General features: G+C 43.0%; 1 protein-coding gene and 1 long non-coding RNA gene across 6 annotated transcripts in view; one reads left to right on the top strand and one right to left on the bottom strand.

The window, feature by feature from the left end:
• The window catches only part of LOC116842963, a 31,979-nt gene extending 30,356 nt beyond the window's left edge, over nucleotides 1–1,623 (bottom strand). For 2 of the 3 annotated variants that reach the window (XR_004377803.1, XR_004377804.1), the window contains exons 1-2: nucleotides 1,422–1,623; nucleotides 728–978 (exon numbers count right to left, since the gene is read on the bottom strand). This is a non-coding gene — a long non-coding RNA (uncharacterized LOC116842963). The remainder of the gene's footprint in view (nucleotides 1–727; nucleotides 979–1,421) is intronic. The other variant, XR_004377802.1, reaches the window with a different exon arrangement.
• Nucleotides 1,624–1,804: 181 nt separating this feature from the next.
• Nucleotides 1,805–21,590, top strand: part of LOC116842962 (mRNA decay activator protein ZFP36L1) — a 43,862-nt gene continuing 24,076 nt past the window's right edge. Inside the window, exon 1 of one of the 3 annotated variants that reach the window (XM_032812870.1) lies at nucleotides 1,805–2,718. In XM_032812870.1, coding sequence (XP_032668761.1) covers nucleotides 2,662–2,718 — 57 coding nt within the window. In that variant the 5' untranslated portion in view covers nucleotides 1,805–2,661. Of the gene's footprint in view, nucleotides 2,719–3,164; nucleotides 7,963–21,590 lie in introns of those variants that run through there. The other 2 variants (XM_032812871.1, XM_032812872.1) reach the window with 2 other exon arrangements.

Genomic DNA, 21,590 nt, shown 5'->3' with positions numbered 1-21,590 from the left:
GTGTATATATATATATATATATATATATATATATATATATATATATATATATATATATATATCGACTCACCGAGAATTCTTTACGGCAAAATTCTCAAGTGACGGTTTTTGCGAGGTATGCGATATATATCTTCGAGATGCGCAACGAAGATATACGGAAGAGTTGTTAATAATTATATAGAATTATCACAATTATTGATAATTATACACATATGGAAGCTATATGTATAAATTACAGGTCTATCCGCGGGTGCAACAGGTTAGCCTCAAAAGCATTCCTTCGATCGAACGATTGCTATTGGATCAAGTAACAAATTATGTATCCATCAAAGTAAACGTATATGTACTCAGAAGAAATACTGATAAAACTAATCGACATATCTAATGATAAAGTTCACTGATTTCAATAGCAGTGCTATCAGGATATTTTGAAATGTTACTTCTACATTATGCACTGCAACGTGTACCACGATCGTGGACAAGATTCTTTCATTGGACAAACGGAATATATCCCGAAATTCACATATAGAACGAGGTATTTTATCCACGACCGTACATCTATTCTTCTCTCTGTCTTGCTTGGTTAGGTTGCTTGGTTAAGTCACTGCTTAATAGCAGCGATCGTAATTGTGACCCCGCACTTTGAAAGCGAGTGCTTGAAAGCGACGCTTGTTTTCCCGCGTATTGACAAGTCTGTTTTCTTTCTACTGTTTATATACGTGATTACCTTCGATCAAGTTGTCGTTGCTGCTCTCGGCATTCCCCGCGTCAGCAGTTAGCAGAGTTTGCGCGCCAAACTCACTTTTGGCGCGAGCGGCCGATACGAGCTACTTCCCACGTACGCACTGCGGCGCTACAATCTCCGCTACGTAAGAAATCACGGCTACGGGTAATGGTTGCGATTCCCGAAATATCGATACTCTCGGTGCTGCACGACGCTCCGCGCACCGAGCGCGCCAACCGCCACGATCTGTTTACCTGCAAAGATTGCGCAGTCTAATATACGCGAGATACTCGAGGAACAGTTTAGCATTCGGACATATTGACATAAACGATGCCGCGAAAAGGTGATTAACGGGTCGCCTCCGTTCGTTACGATTCAATAAACACGATAAACCGCCCGACTGCTCGGCAACTTCACGTCGCTTCGCGATTGTTCCGCCATTTGGCTCGCATTCGTCGCGTTCTTCCTACCTGTCGGAAGACGCGGAATTCGTGTGCGGACGAATATATCGCGAATGCGCGGTGAGGAGATATCTACAATCTTGGATTGCATTCCAAAACGTCACTTTCGAGAGAAGTTTGACCGAAAATTCATAGTGCACATAACGGGAGCTATATAAACTGTCGATAAGATTTTCCTGATGAGAAAAAGGACGGATCGGAATGCAATTAGGGTAACGAATCATAAAGTGTGATACCGATAACAATGGCAGTCGCCAGACATCGGCAGTCGCCGCTTCTCCACGCTCAATCTGATGTCTGACCGGTGTTGTGAGCCACGACAGAGGGACGCAAATCCGTGACCACCCCAATCTCAGTCCAATCGGAGCACCTACGAATTGTTAAAGCTGCGAGTCGACAAGAAGTATAGACGTCCGCTCCCGATGAGAGAACGACGATGGAGCCGGTGCGTCGAAGAGAGCGTGTTCCAGGATTGGTCTGGTGAGTCGCGCGTGGTTGCCAAGTTAACGCCGGGTTCCCCCTCTTTCTCTCCCTATCGGGCGTCCCGCGATTGGCTGTTGCGACGGTGCCTCCTAGCGCGCCCGCACGTCGACTCCTTGTATCGGCCAGAAGTCTCGGCGCGCACCGTTCAGTTCGCATTCGGAGGTTCTGCGGGCAATATAACCTCTGCGCGCGACAAGTAAGAGGAAGAGAAAGAAAGGAGAGAAACACGTAAGAGGCCTCAACGTTTACCTCTACGAAACAGAGAAAGAGAGAGAGAGACTGGTGACCGCGATCGACGGAATCGGCGAACGAAAGTGCCAAGTTCAAGTTCGTAACGCGCCCCGCTCGCGGCACCGAAGCCGGCGACGACGACAACGACGACGCAGCAGCAGCATTGCGAGGAAGATCGTGATCCATCCGTGAAGTCGATACACGGAGGATCCATACTAGGCGGCTGCAGTGGAGCCACACGTTCGTTCAAGCGCTCGCTCGCTCGCTCTCGCTCGATTCGCGCTGATCTTCCACTTTTCTTACACTCCGCGCGCCCCTCGGCCCGTACAACATTTTGGCTTTTTTTTTTTAACAACGTTCCGACACGGGATACGCGCGTACCGTTTCACGCGTGGGTGCTTCTAATGCAAGCTACAACGACGGCGTATAGCGACGCGTACGGTCGGAGTGGCAGTTCTTTTGTGTTCTCCTGAGGAGAGTTCTTTCGGCACAGTCCACGGGTCCACGTGTTGACAACACTTTCGACGATTCTCGACACTGCTGCTATTCGCTGCTACTTTCTCCAGAAGCCCCGCTGTCAGAAACGAAAGAGGTACGAGTCGAGAGAGAGAGAGAGAGAGAGAGAGAGAGAGAGAGAGAGAGAGAGAGAAGAAAAAAACGCGCGGAAGAGAAAGAAAGAGAGAGAACAGAAGAGAGAGGAAGAGGAGGAACGGACGAGACGTTTCGGATACACGGTGTGTTTTTGTGTGCGAAACCGACGAGATGTCGACTGCCGTCATGAGCAACGCCATGTTCGACTGCACCGAACATTTGTTTAAGGTAAGCCTCGTCGCGATGATTCCAAGTCACGATTTGTCTCGATTCGACCGCTCTGGTCCGCATTCGGCGCACGTATTATCGTCGTGTACACGATTCTGTTTAGATTTCATTCAAGTGTCACTTATCGTCGTCACTCACTGCCGCGCCTTAATTGTTTGGACTGAGAGCGCTCGACGAGTGAATTGTATCAAATGACGAGCCTAAGCTCGGAATAATGTGCAGAGCATACGATGGGCGGGACGATGCGAAGACGTAGTATCGCGATACTCGGACATACGCGATACAAGCCCGTATTCTGGACTCCTTTTTGGCGCTAAAAGCACCTCTAAAGCTTAATCTATAATGTGCGCACCGCTTCCTTTGTTTTTTGTTCTCTATCTTTTTCTGGCCCAAGGAATAAGTATTAGAAAGAGATAGAGAGGAAGAAGCAGAAAGCAAAAAGCACTATAGATCAAGCTTAAAATTTTATGTACAATGTGCTCTTTGCTTTATGTTTCTTTCTGTATATCTCTTTCTGATTTAAATCTTGATCTTGTAGTTAGAAGAAAATAATGAATAAGAAATAAGAAGCGAAGAGCATATTGTAGATCAGGTTTAAAAGCGTAAAAATGCCTTTTATAAGCCTTTTGATTGGCCATAAGCCAGTTTATTAGAGCCTTTAGCCATAAAAGAGTTCAAAATATAAACCAAAGTCTCGCGAATTTCGGTGTGATTTTTTTAGCTTTCCTCGCGACGTCGCCGAGTTTCCAGATTAACCAAACCGGTGCACGCTTGTACGTAGCGTTGTGCCGAATCACTCGATTGCTCTAAATTCATCGAATTATGTTCGTGATGTATTCTCGTCGAGCGCCTTGAGCGCTTTGGTTGCTTCTGGCTATGAGCGGGAATGAGCGTGCGGTCCTGTTATCTCCGAAATTCGGCTGGAGTCATTGTGAGTCGAGTCACCGTGTTAAGTGTTTACGTAGAGAGCCGCTCAAGAGCGGCGAGAGAACGGCACGGGCGGAGCGACACGCGTGTACGAAGCGTGCGCGCCATAATGGCGGAGTGCTAATTAACAGCAAGATATTTCTCGCAATCCGCGACATTGACATCACGACGTGCGCGCGCACGCAGGCACGTACACACGCACGTATACATACACACACATACATACACACGGCCGCCCGAAATTGCGAGATATCCCCGCGTTTATTTCCTCTGTTATGTTTCACGAAACGCGCTTCACCGAGACCGAACCTACACGCAACGATCGCGCGTTCCCATGAATTATTTACGAGATATGATCGAGTAAAAAAAGTATCAACGTCACCGACGCAGGCGTCGCCGGCGCGACATTAACAATTCCTGATGTTATCGTCCCGGGACGGATTCCACACCGGCCAGATTTGGATCTTATTTCCACACTAGCCTCGTTCGCGATGTTTCCGAGGACGCGGAATCGTGAAGTTGCACGCGCGCGCGCGCGACGAATTTACGAACGGCGAGTTCGTAACGCGAAGTGCCATGCAAAAATATTGCTATCTGACAAACGCTCCCACATTTTCCCAGCAACGTTACGCGCGGCGCACACGTGTTATATCGACGCGTTAGATCGCGCTGCTCGTCGATAGCAGACTTTTCTCGTCGATATTCATGGACGGCTCACTTATCGTTTTTCTTGCGACCGTATTCGTCATTGATGATTGTCGCTTTTCTATCAATCATCGTTTAACGTTTAACTTAATCTCGCTAGTCAAGACAAGATATCGAAACACTTTGATAATAACGATAAAGAATCGGTAATCTGTAGATTTCATCCAGATTGCCTGTGCATACTGAAAATATAAGTCACACGCATGCATAAACATAGTAATTCTTTCTTCCTTTCTTTCTTCCTTTATCGAGGAAGAGAGAGAAGAATTGTTAACATTGGCTTGAAAAATTCAAATATAGAGTGGAGGTCAACTAATATTGTCGCTTTTAAATTGTCACTTTACACACTCAGCACAGATAACAAATTCTGATCGTATTCTGTCGAAATTACTATGTTAAATTCCTCGTTTATTACAATGATTATCATTATCCTCCTCATATCTCCCAAGATATACATAATCTTTCGAAACATCGACATTTTTGGCCGATTATACAGTGCCAGTTATCTATATCTCGAGTCACATACATACACACACATGCAAAGCATTACGATACGACATAGAGATATTTTCGAAACCTTTGCCATCCTCATTGACTGAAGTGTTTTCTCAATCGCTCTGATCGCGACTGATTAAAGCGAATGCTTATGAACTCATTGCCAATCTATCAGTGTGCGTAAGCGATATACATAAAAGCAGAAAAAGAAGAATAAAAAAAACACTTCTGATCAGTGTAACTTTACAAAGAGAACTTGCGTAAATCTCCGTCCATCCGGGATTCGTTGTCGATCACGTAGGCAAATTTCGATTTGGATGAGCTCGCAGAGGAATGGACTCGCGCGTTAATGACGCCGTACTTCTCAATAGTAAAAACCGCCCCTCGGTCGTACCGTGGTTGGTAATCGTTGTCAGTCAGCGGCGGCTTGTTCGCCGTTTTGCATCGATAAGTCGCGAAAGACCTTTATCACTGGGACGCGGACGGTCGCGCGGGAACGTCGCGCGCGACGTAAATAAAAGGCAGTCGAGCTAGGGGAGACTCTCACCTCAGAGAGAGAGAAGCAAGAGGCACAACACTCTCTTTGGTTTCTCCTCCGACGCGAGTTTCTCTGTGTGACGCGGACTAGTCTCCCCGGCCGAGTCTCTCTCTCTCTCTCTCTCTCTCTCTCTCTCTCTCTCTCTCTCTCTCTCGTCGAGTCTCTCACGACGACGTGGATCCGAGAGGAAACGAACGTGATATCGATGTTATTTGCTGTTGACGCTCCGATATCGGCCGTGTCGCCGGACAACCCGAGCGGCAAACGGGGGGATTCGCCCGCGTGGACTTTACTAATGGCGGCACGATTAAAGATACTTGTATATTTCCGACAGATATTCCAGTCGCGATATGCGTCGATAGATATTGCATTTTGTTTCCACGCTGCTGAGTCCCGCTGAGTCACGAATACCAATCAGACGTCGGTATGTCCGTGTGATGTTAATATCATCGTCTATTAATATGCCGAGAGATACTGTTGTTTCTTTACTTTTAATGCTTTTAATTGACGTTACGCAACGCGCTCACCTGGCGGCACAGCGAAATTCGATTCCTATCTTTTGCACCTGAACTGTAAAGTCGAGCGGAGAGCGCAACGCGTATTAGTGTGTACGGAGAGCGGTCAATTTTTTAATTCGCTCTGCTGCCGAAAGGAAATGTGTCTTGAGCGGAAGGCACCGCGCCGAATCTCCGCTTTTCGATTAAGGATCCCATAAGTCACAATTCAATTCAACACGTGATTCGGCTCCGTTGTATTCAGCAAATTAACGATAGGCCATCGCGATTCCTCCGCTCTCTTAACTCGCGATCCACTTATACAATTATTTATTGACGCACGCCATTTAGTTTCCCAAGGTTTCTCAAACGTCGTCGTGTTGTCGTATTTCGCTTTCTCGGGAATAACAACTCGGTGACTTGCATATAATGAAATACAGAAACAAAGGTTTAACATATTAATTCGAATTGTTACGTTACGTTACATGTAAAAAACAAAAATTGAGAAAACAAGTTTGTTCGGATTAACCGAATGTCTGCTGAAGTATAAACAAGCCAGAAATTCCGACTGAAGTCACCAGAATTCTGTTCGAGTTAACGGAATTCTGGTTATCCAAAATTCGCGCAATTCAAGTTAACTCGAATACTAGTGATTTCGATCAGATTTCTGATTCATTCATGTTTCATTCAGACATGTTTCGTTCAGACATTTAGTTAATCCAAACAAACTTTTTTTTGCGTACAATGTAGGGGAAAATGTCCAGCAGCCGGCGCTCGTTACAGCTCCTATCAGCTTTCGACACTTTTGCTCGGATGCCATTAAATATCAAGATGTACGGCAATTTATTAATTATATATTAATTATTTTTCAATTATTATGTATTTATTTCTTCGTTTTCTTTGATATCCTCATGCGTTTTAAATCTCGACAATCCTTGATGGAAATAAAAGAGTAAGAATATCAAGGATCTAACAATACTTCTTCTCTTTTCGTTCTGAGGAGTTCAGAATAAACTCTTCTTTGTGCAAAAAGATTTAAGTAAAGTGTTATTTGGCATCATTTTTATCAGGGATGTCTTGAATACCGATTATTGCTGGATATTTCCTCCTATTTGAGATGTTATCAGAGAGACGAAAAGGTCGGTGTCTGGTACGGAGTCCTAAAACGTCCATCTTCCGCGCGATTGAGACGACTGAGACGAAGCGATTTTTGCCGATTACGATCGTGCTTTCGCTTTTGGCGGTATCGTTTTTTCGTCTTGGATTCCCCCCACGAAGAGGCGCGGCTCAGCGCGAGAATCCGCGCGCTCTTCTCGCCGACCAGCGGAATCGCGCTGGTACTTGGTGGTACCACTTGCGCTCGCACACACGCTCGCGCGCGAGCATGTGTGCGTCGTCGATGCGTGTGTTGGATTAACAAACGCATTCTCTCCCGCTCGCGCTCTCGCTGTGCCGCTCCGTTGCCGTCCGTCGTCGTGCCACGTGACAGAGACAAAAAACTCGTCTTCATTAAACCTCACACCGACAATTCCCCATCGATACGGTAATGGAACACGAATATTTAGCGGAGAAACTCCGACGTTTAACAGATACGAGCGCGAAAAGACATTGACACTTTCACTGCCGAAAGACGCCTGCCCGGCGTCTTCGGTTTCTCTCAAGGAAGAAGCCGAGGGCGCCAATACAGAGAAAGAGAGAGAAGAAAGACGCTCTCATTATTTGCCCGCTAGCGTTCAGTACGCTCGCAACCTTCGAATGACGACATTCATCTGTCCCCGACATTGCTATGAAGAAAATAAGCGACTACTTACGGACGTTCTCGTTTCCAGAATTCTTAATTGACAATTTCGTGACATTGCAGTTGATCTTTTGTTGAGTGACAGTGTTGAACAAACTGTTGTTGATGAACAATTTGAGTTGTGTAAACATGGTTACGTCAGTCTGAGAACACGACGGCTATTTTTAACATAAGTCGAAATAAGTGGTCTTCTCGTGTATAATCCCGATCGTGTAACATACGGTAAATTTCTAACAAATCGTGTCAATTTACGCGGCGACATTTCTCTCCAACGACTCCTTCTACTCGTAGGTATTCTCAATATTTATTTGCGTGTCATCTGAAACATTTGAAGACGGTCAGAAGCCGAAATATATACGACGAGTGAGAAGGAAAGTATTCGTTTAGTCGATTCTTTTGCAACAAAATGAAAAATGTTACTACAATGTACTGTTTGATATATTGTCACAAACAATAATGTATCGCGATGGAAAAGAAGTACCGCGATAATAATTTCTTCTTTCTCTTTAAGTCGATTCCAAAATGTATGCAAGTACTTTGATTGCTCATCATATAAATTTCAGGTGAGAGTGTACCAATGTCGATGCAAAACAGATGGAATTTTACGAATAATTTTGAGAATATGGATATTATATTGTTAGATCGTCAGATAAAGTTACTATTTACATTAGAAATCTGGATCTTTGTGTCGTACACGCCGGGTCGAGATCGTTTCCGATCTTTTATTTATTTTCGAGTTCCGAACGGACCGAACCGCGATGGGGCGAACCATTCTCACGTGTCTGCAACGTGCTTTTGCGTATTTACTTACGCCTTTTGCCGCGACCTCCAAGCAAAGGCCCGGTCGTTTGCTATACTATCATATTGTATATAACTTGTACCACGAGTCACCGCACATGTGGATTTTGTACATTTATACGGCATTATTATTATTGTGAATTTCTCTCGTCATTATTTTGTTATAAATCAGCACTTATCGAGAGATCATGACTACCAGATTGTCTATCTTCTATTATATTGTGTTTACTTAATGTTAATGACTGAATGCTACAATTTTATCTAACCTTTTCGAGCACAAAAATGTGCTCTTTACAGATACACAATTGAGTATCAAAATATATCATTTACGTGCAACGAAAGAACGAAAGACAAATTTAAAGAAATTTCATTCGAACGCGAATTTATGTCGCGCAAGTCAAGAAAATCATTAGTCGAATAAGAAAGTAGATTTGACATATAAATATATAAAAACACGTTTCACATAGAGGTGAAACGCCATAATTAAGCAAGAATGATCCAATCCACAAAATTATGATTTTTCAGTTCTTTTTTCTTTTGTACTACTAGTGAGTAGTTTATGTTTCTACATAAAATAAGAAAAATCCAAATCTTATGAGTCTTATAATCTAAGATTAATTAAAAACATTTTTTATTTTTTACTAATTGCATCTTCTTTATTAATCTTTTTAAGAGTTAAGCTTGTCAATGAATACCCTTCTCTTAAAAAGAAGAAAGTTCACCATGCTTGACTTCTCGAGTAATTGCAAAGAACTTCAGTGCTATCTGCACTTTTTAAGTAATACTCCAACTTTTCGTCGTCATTTTTCTCGAAACGAACCTCATGTGGCTTGAATCATTCCTGCATATCTACAGCAAATAACTGAGTGTATAACGATCCTCAAACCGTGTTTCGTGCATACACGTGTCACTTAATATTCAATTATCGGGAATAACAGCGTACATTGCGAAAGGAGCGATTGCGATCTCTCTGTAAACATCATTTTCATCCGTTGCTTATCCTTCGTCCATTACGGCGAATAATACAAGGATACGGAGGTTGCTTCACCCAGAGGTATTGCGAAACCACCTTTTTTTCCTACGTGTGTGGACGGCGCGATATATCGCCTATGGTTATCGTCGTCGTGGCTGACATTGATGGAGAGTTCTAAGCGGACTACAACGGCGACGACGACGACACGTCGACGCTTCGGCGCTCGTTCTTTTATTCGTCTTACAACGCGTAATAATAAGCATTCGAGAAATCGATCGATCGATCGTCCGATCGCTCGCACGCGCATTTTGTGCGAACTCTTAATCTCGAGAGTGACAAATCGATCCGACAAATTTTTCTCGTGGTCAATAAGACGTTCCGGCGAGTGTGAGATTCTCTCGCGTGTCACGAGTGAGCACGCCGGACGGAAAGAACGAACAGATTTTCGGATTCGCGACAGTACCAGCACGTAAACCACGCACGTTGTTTTTTTCAGAGTGTGTGCGTGCGCGCCCACACATGTCACTACGCGTCTCCGTCTTCATCATAATTATGCGTCGCGCGAGCGTGCGCGTGTGTGTATCATATGACTTCCGGTATGAGTCTTCCACTGCGAGGCGGTTCACTTGTCATTTCCCGTCTTATTATCGTGCGTTCGTAGCTGGCGCGCGGTTAAGCGAGTTCTAAGAGAGAGAGACGGTGGAGAATATTTAAGAAAAAGAACAACTTCTCTGAGAAGTAACGAAGTGTCGCGCGTGGCGACGCAATATTCTGACTGAGTGAAAATGCACAAACTCGCACGGAGAAAATAATCTGGTTGGATTAAAATTGGTCTGATGAAGTATGAACGAACACACCAGAGGGAATTCTGGCTGAAGTTACCGGAATTCTGCCCAAGTTAACGAGATTCTGATTAACCGAACAAGATTTTTGGTCAAGCAGAACTTCAATTCGAACAGTTACAGGTTGTTTGGTTAACAGAATTCTGATAATTTAAACTCTGTGACTCATTCATATTTTACCAGATATTTGTTTAATCCAACAAAAATTGCTTTTTCCACACGGAAAAAAGGATTTGGTTGAATTAACCAAATATCTGATCGAATATGAACGATCCAGAAATTCCAATTGAAATAACCCGAATTCTGTTTAAGTTAATAAGATTTTTGGTTGACTTAAACGGAATTCGGGTTACTTCAATCGGAATTTCTGGATCGTTCATATTCGACCAGATATTTGGTTAATTCAACCAAACCTTTTTTCCGTGCAGTAACTTTGTCTCCTTCTGTTTCTTAACTAACGTTAGGTAGGAAGAGAGAATGCTATCGTCGAAAATGATCTTCGTGCCAAAAGATGGCGGAACGAGCTCAGAGAGAAGTTTACCCCAATTCCTGTGTGTGTTTGTGTGATCAGAGTGATTCCAACCAGTTATTTAGTTTGTATAAGGCGATGTTATCGAGACCTCATAAGTCACAACGCAGCATGGCAATCAGGGAAGCCTATTAATAACGAAGGTTATTAATAATTAAAGCCCGATAACATCACCTTGTACGAACCACCGATTGAGATCAACCTCATCAGAACCATAAAATATATTTCAACTCGGTGGGTTGAGAAAGCATTTAGTAACTTCGGTTGATTAATTTATGATTAGTAAGAATCAGAGAGAAAATGTATCGGGAGTACTGCAAGATTGCTGAGAAAACCCGGATCCTTTTGCTTGCTGGACGACTGTTACTCCATCCTACTCACTACCCAGCCTTCCGCACCGATATATCTCTCCGCCTCTCATGCAAGTTTCACCAATGTCGATTAAAGCTTAACCTGAGTTTAAATATTTGTCTGAATAAGATTTAAACTCAAATTAAGGTTTGATCGACGTTGGTGGAAACGGATATTGGTCTCTCACAACATATGCACGTTTTTCAAGATCAATTAAATGCTTCAACCTGAGTTTATCTTTGTCTGAATAAAGTTTAAACTCAAATTAAGATTTGATCGGAAATAGTAGACACGGGCGTTAATGGTCTTAATTGTTAAGATAGTATGCCGTTCGTACGCCTACAATCAACCTGAATCGCAATGTGACAAACACACGACAATAAAAATGCGATCGTCAGCACGCAACACGTTCTTACACACGTGTGCAGTTTGGGGAATTCGTCGATTCGCATCGACACCGAGGAGCATCGCGTCTTTGTCACACCGTAGGCTTACAGTGAGTAAATTTCGCGAACATTGATATTCGCAGCTTCTTTTTCCTCTCAGTCGCGCGATTCACACTACACTCAGCGCGAACACGCCTCTTTTTTCTTCCTTTCGGACGATAATCGCGTCGTGACTTTCCTCGGCAATTTCTCCTCGGCTCGATTTCGAAACTCGTCCGATCGGGTGGACTTTCGACTCTCGATATTCGACGTCCGTGGGCGCAGTTAAAATCGAAGTTGTTCCTCACGCAATTTGACAAACACGGAAGTCTCAACGAGGACAGGACCGATGTAACACAGATGTAAAATTGCGAAAAACTCAAGTTTTCATGCTTGACACTCGCGGATTCGACAAGTTGATTTTCGTAAAATGAATGAAGTTTATTCGTCCGATATCTTTCGATATGTTCTCTCTCTCTCTCTCTCTCTCTCTCTCTCTCTCTCTCTCTCTCCGAAAGATAGAGATGCGTGCTCGCGAGCGCCAATGCAATCCTCTGAACTTTTCTAAAAGTGGAAACCTCGCCCCGAGCAAGCAACGTGCCCAACCAGTACCGGCAGCGGCAACAAAAAGCCGCTCGGTAAACGCGAGCCACGAAGAAGGGGCGTAGGAACCTGTTGCTTCAGGTTCGCCTGTGCCTAAGGAGCGACCGAGGGAATGAAAGAATACTCAGGGAGGAGGGAGGCAGAGAGACGGAAAGGGGGAAAATCGGGGCCCCCTCTCTTTGTGCGCGTTGCCTCCTGTACTGGCCGAGTCTCGAGACCAGTGCCGTAACACGTACTAACGGGCACTAATCTTTTGTGCCTCTCGAAACTTCGTCCACCACCACCTCGCATCGACAAATTCTCTCATATTTTTGAAAAGAGCCGCCTTCCACAAAAGGACGATGACGCGAGAAAGAGAGAGAAGGGACTTTGCTCGTTCCTATTGCGATTCGTTTCGTGAAACTTCTTTTTCGCGAGGCTTTGTGAGCAGGTTCGGCCGGTTTTACAAGGGATTTTTGTGCGATTCCGATCGTGCTTAGGTACTTGACGAAACTTTGTCGATGGTCGATCGCTTCTCTCTTTCTTTCTCGAGATGCAGGAGGGAAGAATATTGTTGTGCGGGAAGGTTCCGCCAGTGGACAGTGGAGGCTCAACGATTGTAAAGAAAATACTGTGTATGATAGCCACGCAGATTGGGTGACTCGTCGATTTTTTACAAAGAAATTCCTTGAAATCGCGTGTTTTTATAATATTCTGTCGAGAATATTTTGAAATAGTGATCTTTCCTCGCCGTATCATCTTACACGAGTTCACTTTTCTTGTAAATAAAGGTACATTAAGTTTCCCGAGTACCATTGAAAAGAATTTAAGATTCACTGGAATTAACGCTATTAATAAACTTTAACGCCCTTGACTTTCTCTCGAGCGTATCACGATCATGCAGTTTGCAACGTTTTTTTTTTTTTAACAAGAGCAGTATTGTAAAATACAGAGAAACGCCTTATTCGTTGTCCTTAAATTCGTGAAGGGCTACATGAATGGCGGTACGGTGCGCAACGGGTTCCTCTTCCCGCGTCAAAAGTCCGCTAGTCCCTTTCCCATATTCATGAAAAGAAACTGCGAACACAAAAGACACGCAGAGGGAGGGACACGGGCCATTTCCGCGCACCTTGCACTTTCCGCACCGCTCGCTCTCTTCGACGTTCCCCGAACGTCGCGTTAACCTTTCGCGGTTCAAGATAATCTCAAGAAATCGCGCCACGTCAAACGTCTCTCGTGTTTACGTCGATACTGTCGGCGTTGCACAACGAAATAATCAATTTCCGTTTTATACGCGATAACTCGGCGCGTTGGGTAATCGAGAAAAATAAGTGGTAAATAAGCCCCTCTGCGAAGGGCAGAATCGAATTGCGCGAGCCGCTATATGTGATCTTAATTATTTCGACGCGTGACGCAATGTCTTGGATTTTCCAGAAACATGAAATGAACAGGAGTCTGCTGTTTTGTTCGTCGAAATAACACATGCAGCTTACAGCAACAAAATACAATCATTATTCTTCATATATTGAGGAAAAGATATTTGATATTTGATCACATAGAGGAGTAATTACTACAAATTATACTTGAAACAATTGTTTTTTATTCAATTCTACTATAATAATAGTGATAATAAGCTTATACAATATGTATATATTACTATAAAATTAAAAAAAAATGTTTGATATTTGTAACTATAATCACAGAGAGAAATAATTACTATAATTACGAAGAAAACCATTTTTTTTTTCATTAAATTCTATTATAATGTCAGTTATACTGAGAAAAAATTTACTAAATTTCAAAAAACGTTTGTTTGGATAGTATTGTAAAGATATTTGTTTAAATTAAGTAATTATTTTTTAAAATTAAAGAAACAAATTTATATTTAAAACTTCGTTATTTAATTTTAGAAAATAATTACTTCATTTAAACAAATATCTTCACAGTATTATCCAAACAAATATTTTTTTAAATTTAGTAAATTTTTTCTCAGTGTATCATAACTTTATATGCGTGTCACTACTACAAATTTACTATAAAAAATATGACTACAAAATAGCTGTAATTTTAGTTAAATCAATCATTTTTTTCTCTCAATGTAGCGTACCGTGTAACGCGTACACAGGATTATCATTAAACCTAATAATATCGTAATGTGTCTCAAAGAGGCTTAAAGAGTCCGTTTCACGCGCGAGAAAGCGAGAGTGCCAAGGAACTGCTGCAGTGTCCACGCAGCCGCGTTTCGACGACTCTCGATTTCACTTTCACACCTGATTTACGCGATGATTCTCGAAGTTTCCAATCAAGGCTGTTTCGGCAGCCCCGGGACGTCGTCACGCTCTAGAAAAAAAATCCGGGACCGGTTTTCCAGGCAGTTTTGTTTCCGCTCGCACGCCCAAACGGGGAGGTGTGCCGATTGCGTTCATACGCGGCAGTTAACGTTGACGTTCGCGAGGGTGCGAAAGCAGAGGGAGAGAAAGGAAACGTGTATCTTTAACGAACCGTGGTTAATTATCGTTGCGTTGTTGCTGCCTCGCGAGGGATAGAGGATTATTTTTCTTAATTGGCCGGGAAAGGGAGAGAAGCGTCATGCTCTCGACGTAAAAATTTAGATCCGAAATCTAATAGAAAGTTCGATCTAAATTTGCGTACACCTATTAAAAATTATATCACACGTCATATACGAGGAGAAAGGCACGTTGCACGCGTGAGAAGCTATTTTTAAATCTCAGTCAACGCGCAACTTTGCGTACTTTGTAGGAAATAGAACACGCGTGTCACGTTCCGAAGCAAATTTGGACCGTGAACGGTGCGTGTCGTTATTGGCAGAAAGTATGTAATCAAGATCCATCAGGACATTATAAAACGAAGGCTGCCACATGAGATTCATTCCTTCTGGATCTTGATGCCGCGATAAATCGAGTTAACCGCGCGCGAGCGCACACCGGAGTAACACGCGACTCAATTAAGAACTGGGAAGGAACAATTTCCACGTCAGAGAAATTTCCTCGCGCTACAGCCGTCATACTTTCTTCTTGATTAAAGTTGCTAATTGCTAATCTCTCACGTGCGCTCTCGCATCCCCGCAGGCCGCCATTATTTCGCCGAGAGCGTCGCGTTTTATCGGCGCGCTTCATCTTCCAGCCGTCGTGAGTAGTGTTGGAGTATCGCGATATAAATGGCACGAGCCGCTCTCGTTCGACTACGTGCGATGCACTTGTCGATTTTAGACTCTGTACAAAGGAAATATTGTGGTGAAAATTACTTTAACGATAGATCCCTTTCGCCAATGTTTCTGGCAAAGTTGGACTACACTGAATTTGTGGTGCACATTACTATAGAAATAGTAATCATTTACTTTAATGCGCGGTATTAAACATATACAAGTAATTACAATAATTTTCTGGTAAAAAGTTGAGCGTGCATAACATTTTTCAACGAATATGTAGTTAATGTTGGTCATAATACTGCACGGCCCGAGAAATTACACGAATTTTCTTATAGTTTTTATTACGATATTTTCTTCGTATGCGTCAGAGCTTTGAAATTCATCTAAATCGCGTGTCCGCGACGAAATATGCTCGAACGGAAAAACCCGTGGCCGCGCGAATTCGGTGACTCGACGGGAGCGCTCATATTTCCTTCTCCGCAGTGTATTTCCTGTCGCATCTCCGATTTCGATCGGAATTGAGAAGCGATGTGTGTTTTTCAAGCATCGCGCTGAACAAAGCGGTTTCGACACCACGCGTGTGCGCCACCTTTCAACCGTTTAACGAGGAGCAAACGGCAAATATGAGAGAACGATTGATCGGCGCACGAATCGGTCGAAGGCGGACGGTTGTTGCGCAACACGAGAATCAAATATAATTCGTGCGGTTGATCCTAAGCCGAACGGAACGCGAAGCGAACTTAACGTTCGCCAATTGAGCGCGGTTTCGGTCAAGTGGCTGTGAAACATCTGGAAGAATCGAGACGCCGGGAGCTGTTATAGTTCAGACAATATTTTTGCAACGTTTCCAGCGCGGATTGTGCAACGCGCGAGATAAGGCGGCGATCCAAACAGCGTGTTTGTTTATTGACCTATTACGTCAATGATATCGCATGATTATAACGTAATGAACGACATCTGACCGTGGAAGTGAAGCATCGAAAATAACCGGACTCATGAAATCGCGACTTCGTTAGGAAATCGATAAGCCATTACGCAGGTGAGATCTGTTCCACTGGCGAGGCGAATCAGTTTTATTTGTCATGACTGCTTCGCGATAATCGATGAATTGATACTCTGCGCTTGAGGTGTTTATTCACTTAAGTCCAAAAAAATATGAAAAACTATATAAAAATTTAACACAGTAAACCGTTTTTGTAACCGATGATCGGTTGTGTAAGGTCAGAAAACTATTGTTTCATGCCTTCGAGCAGCATTGAGTGAAACGCGGCAAGATAGTATCGTGAAATTAGTATCAAATTAATATTTATTATTTAGATAATCAAGTAAACATATAAAGTCGTAATTTTGTTCGATAAATAGTGAATTTACAAATAACTCCCTCGATGTACCACTGAAAATACGCCCCTTGGGTGCCTTGAAAATACATGCCTGACGAATAAGCTCCTTAAGGTAAAAATACCAATATTTTGACATTGATAACATTGATACCTAATTTTAGACATTCTTATTGTTTTGGTCTTTAAGTACGAATATTTAAACGTTTAATACAGAATATGTATATGTATATTCCATTTTGAAGGTTTAAATATTCATACTTAAAATCTTTTAATTCTTGCCCACTGTGGAGCAAATTCGTATAATCGATTCCTTCAAAAAGTGGAATATCCGAAATGTAGAATACCATGAAATGTAGATGAATTTTTCACTGTTTTATTTCTGTCTGACCGACTGTTGCATCGTTATCGTTAAATTTCTGATCTCCTTTTTCTCATATTCGAGAAACCAGAAATTGAAATTTGTCAATTCGGAGCCGAGTTCAGTCAAATCGAACGAAAATCATCGGCGCAAATTTGCAGTATGTTCTTGGTGTCCTTCACCAGATGTGTGCGCTTGAAGGGTTAAAGGCCAAAACGGTAAGAATGTCCAGAGTTAGGCACCAGAGTTAGGTACGTCTTATTAGCGTACAGGCATTGGTACTTCAACCTTAAGTGCGCCGCGCAACCGTGTCTTGATTTACTCGCGGATAAATAGATACGTTTCCTTTCACGGGCCCGGCGTAAAAATGCAATCCCGATTGCCGCGCTCCAAGTGTTATTGATTCAGCGGACGATAAAGAACGAGATGGCGGCACGCTTACAAGAAGCGGAAACGCATCGATGTCTTGCCTGCGGCGGAACGATCGTCTCCGCGATCTCTGAGCGTTCTTTCGAGTGCGGAACGTACTCGTGCCCGACGAAACTCACTCACACGGTGCAAGATCGCGCGTGATTGGAATCGCGTCTATTTTCCGCGTCTCACCGTGATGCCGGAAGCGCTGTATTACCGTTAATTCGTTTCGTGATACCAGCGATACAGCAACCCGCTCATTTTTCCGCCGCGCGGAAGACCTTCGGAAATAATTGAGACCGTCTTGTCCGCAGGCTAGGCCGTTACATGCGTCTCTCCATTCTTGCCTGACAGACAAATTCTTTTGTTTATGATTTCGAGCTGAACGTTTTTTCATTGATACGTCGAAGCCACTCGGAGCACAGTGAAACAGTCATCATGAAATGTTGAAGCGTTTTCCTCGTATCGACGGGATGAACAAGAAAAAATTCTTGCCGAATTAAACGTAGATTTATTCGCGGGCTATGATCAACCTGCGGTAAATGATTTCGCACATGATCCTTGGTCGACTCTCTGACTCGATCACGTAATGACGCGGTGTCTTCGTGCCGTGCGTCGCGCGACGAGAATGAAAAACCGCAGAATGCGGTCCGAAAGTCTCCCACGTTCTTTCCTCCTGGGTTTTCTGCGAAAGAGAGCAAAGCGGGGAAGAATGTGTAGGAGAAAGAGAAAAAGAGAGAGAGAGAGAGAGAGAGAGAGAGAGAGAGAGAGAGCGAGAGAGAGCGAGAGGTCACCAGAGAAGGAAGAGCGCGAAGAGGGGGAGAGAGTAAGAGAAAGAGAGGAGAGAAAAAAAAGGAACAACGAAAGACGTGGGAGACAAAGAAACCTGGCGAACCGGCATGAAAACAGCTTACCCTTCCTCGGGAACATAAACGTACGCATACGCATCATGTGCGCGAACACACACACACACACACACACACACACACACACACGTGACGTACGTGTCCCCACGCATTGTGTATGCACGTCAGCCGCTCGTAAACGCACGTGTGCGCCGCGCCGCGCGCGTCTTTACGCACAGGAAAGTCTTCGCGGTCACGCGGCCGACGCCTGAATCACGCGCCATATTTTACGAGCAGCCGAGGCCTCGCATTCGCGTATTTTCGTATATTCATACATCATCCGCGCGTGTTTCATCGCGTCATACGCGACACCGGTGCATATCTCGCGCTGCCGCCCGCTCCTGGACCGCGCGCGTACGATTGTTTCGCTAATTACCGATCGTCGACAGCCACGTCGTCGTCCACGAGCCAGTCAGATGCCCCGGAGGCATCAGGAAATGATATTGAGTTAATTACGACTACTTATTGAGGAAAAATTCCTCTGATCGTTGTTGTGTAACGTGTTTTTCAAGCATAGATTAGTTTTAAATTTCAGATAAATTTATCGAAATTATGACAATTTTAAGTTTTAGGTATAAATTGTATCTTTATGTCAGACACGAGAAAATGGTATCGAGTTGATAACGGCTACTTATTGAGGAAAAATTCTTCTGATAATTACTGTAATGTGTTGCTTTATAAGTCTTAGCTTCAGATAAATTCGTCGAAATCTTACATATTTCGAAATATATCAATTTCGACTATTAATTATGTCGACACATTTATAACAGGATTGCACAGAAAAATACATACCGTATTCAAGTAAATGTTACTTGTCCCAAGTATTTCGTAAGTTTGTATACCCACAAATCTGTCACAAGTTCACCTTTCTCTCATAAGCTTTAAATTTATTCAAAATATATTCTGAATCCTCTAGCAAGTTTTTAGCATTTTAATCAAGAATATTCAATTAAAAGAAAAATTCGTTTCACTTGTTGCATAGACCAGCATTTCCTTCGATAAAGTTCTTTGGTATTCTTTGGTAAGTTCTTTGGTAAAGAGCATAAAAATTCTTCTTTTAAGTGTATGATAATTAACTTTCCTCGAATTTGTGATGAACATATTTTAAGATTGTTGGCAAGAAAATATTCCTCGTTGAAGATAAGCGTTACTTCAAAGAAGGAAAGTAAGCAATTGTTTTCCTTAGTAGAACGATGTTTTTTTTTTTTTATATATATACACACTAGATTTTCGACACCACGTTAGAGCGGAATCACGTCAGTGCGTACCGCTCATTAGAGCGTAACCCCGTTTAAATGCTGAACGCTGTTACCCTAAAGGAGCAAACGACGATTTCACCGGCGTAGATTCAAGCTAACCACTGTTAATCGAATCTTTATTCTTCGCGTTATAGCCAACGCCGCAATCTAGAATGAGGTAGTGAACCATCTAAACCGTTCCTCATGAGCTAAACGGCGGAACGGCTAGAAAACAGATTTCCTTCATTTTGTGCATTTAGAGGCGTACTTTAATTCGCAAGCGGACGGGTATGCTATGGATGCGCGATAAAACGCGGGAAAGCAGCACGGCGTCGACACGCGAGAAAACGCGAAATTCCGCGGCGATCGGCGAGGGATAGTCGCAATTTTTGTCGAACGAACTCATTAAAATCGAATCAAGGAGTTCTTTTTACCATCAGAGCATTTATTTTCAGAGCGGCCAAGGAGCGTATTTTCATATCACGAAGTGGCCATTCTCGTAAATTCACTATTTCTATCGGGCAGAATTACATTTTCATATATTTATTCCATTATATTTAAATAATAAGTGTCAATTTGAAACTAATTTCACGATATTCTCTCTTTCTCTCTCTTTCTCTACCATGCCACATTTTATTCAGTATAACGCCGCTCACAGCAAAACAACAGCCAACTTTCTGACGTCCAATGAACCATTACACAAAAACGGTGTAGTGAATACTATTCTTCCTTCAATGCCGCGTTTCCTAATATGTAACGTTTATAACTGTGTTTCTTTTATTTGGATGGAGTCTCACTTTTTACGAAGTTACAACGAGATAATGGTCATCTGTATTGCTTTTACCACAAGGTTACGTGTGCAAAATTGCGACATTCAATATCAAATCTCTCACGAACGGTGCAGACAAGTCGCGTGACACCTCAACTACGAATGCGTTTCGCTGCGCTAAACGTTGCGCGAGATTTTTGTATAGTTTGAAGCGTTTTGGTTTAAGTGAATAAAAAACGTGACTCCTTTAAACGTGACTCCTTAAACGTGAGTCATGCCACTTTGCTGCCCGGCGACTCGAATAGACGCATGAATGCGCGCCTAAAGTCGCGCCATCTGCTTTCATTGGTTGTTCGCTCGTCAAAACTAATTGCGATAACCGGCTCGGCCGAGTGTATTCGGTGGCTTCCCAGCGCGGTTGTCGCGAGTAAAATTAGCGCCGCGTAACATCGGCACGTCGATCAACACGTCGCTCGCAGCCGGCGAAGCCACGTATTCCTCTTCGTATTGTCCCTCGAGACGCGGTCATTCTTCATTTCTTTTTTTTTTTTCTTGCCCGAGCGCATAGGTGTAAATTAAGCCTGCTGTTCCACCTGCACGATCAGATCCACGAAAAGAGGAAAAGCCACTGTTCGCGCATCGTGCATGATCATGCTCGCGCGCCGCACGCGAATTATCGACGATGCGCCCCACGCGCCTCGAATATCTCGGAACCGGGAATGCGGTGGTCGCTTAAGATATTGATTTGCATGCGATACGATCTTGCGGAGACTAATTGAATTTGCCGTACGACGCGCGGAGAGACGTACGCCGATTTCGCCTATCTCGCTCTGGACATTGTCGATCGCACGCACACGTGGCGGTTTTTCACACAACAGGAAAATACACACTGCGTGCGAGTAAATGTTACTCGTTTCACAAGTATTTCACACAAGTTTGACACATTCGCAAATCTATCAATCTATCTAAGTAACAAAAGTACATTTTTAATCCTAATGAGTTTGGTACTTCAATCGAAAATATTAAATTAAAGCAGAGGTTTACTTACTTCATAGAATCGAGACAACTCTTTTCTCGATAAAGTTTTACAATATGCTTGTAAAAAAATAATAAGTTCTTTTGAACATTATATATAATGTACATTATATATAGTGTATTCAAAAGAATTTATTATTTTATTATATATATATATATATATATATATATATATATATATATATATATA

This window comes from Odontomachus brunneus, unplaced genomic scaffold (genome assembly GCF_010583005.1).
Source record: "Odontomachus brunneus isolate Ranch 3 - 2012 unplaced genomic scaffold, Obru_v1 Obru_scaffold_028, whole genome shotgun sequence".
Classification (NCBI taxonomy): domain Eukaryota; kingdom Metazoa; phylum Arthropoda; class Insecta; order Hymenoptera; family Formicidae; genus Odontomachus; species Odontomachus brunneus.
The sequence above is the reverse complement of the archived record's forward strand: the minus strand, read 5'-3'. Positions and strand labels throughout refer to the sequence as shown.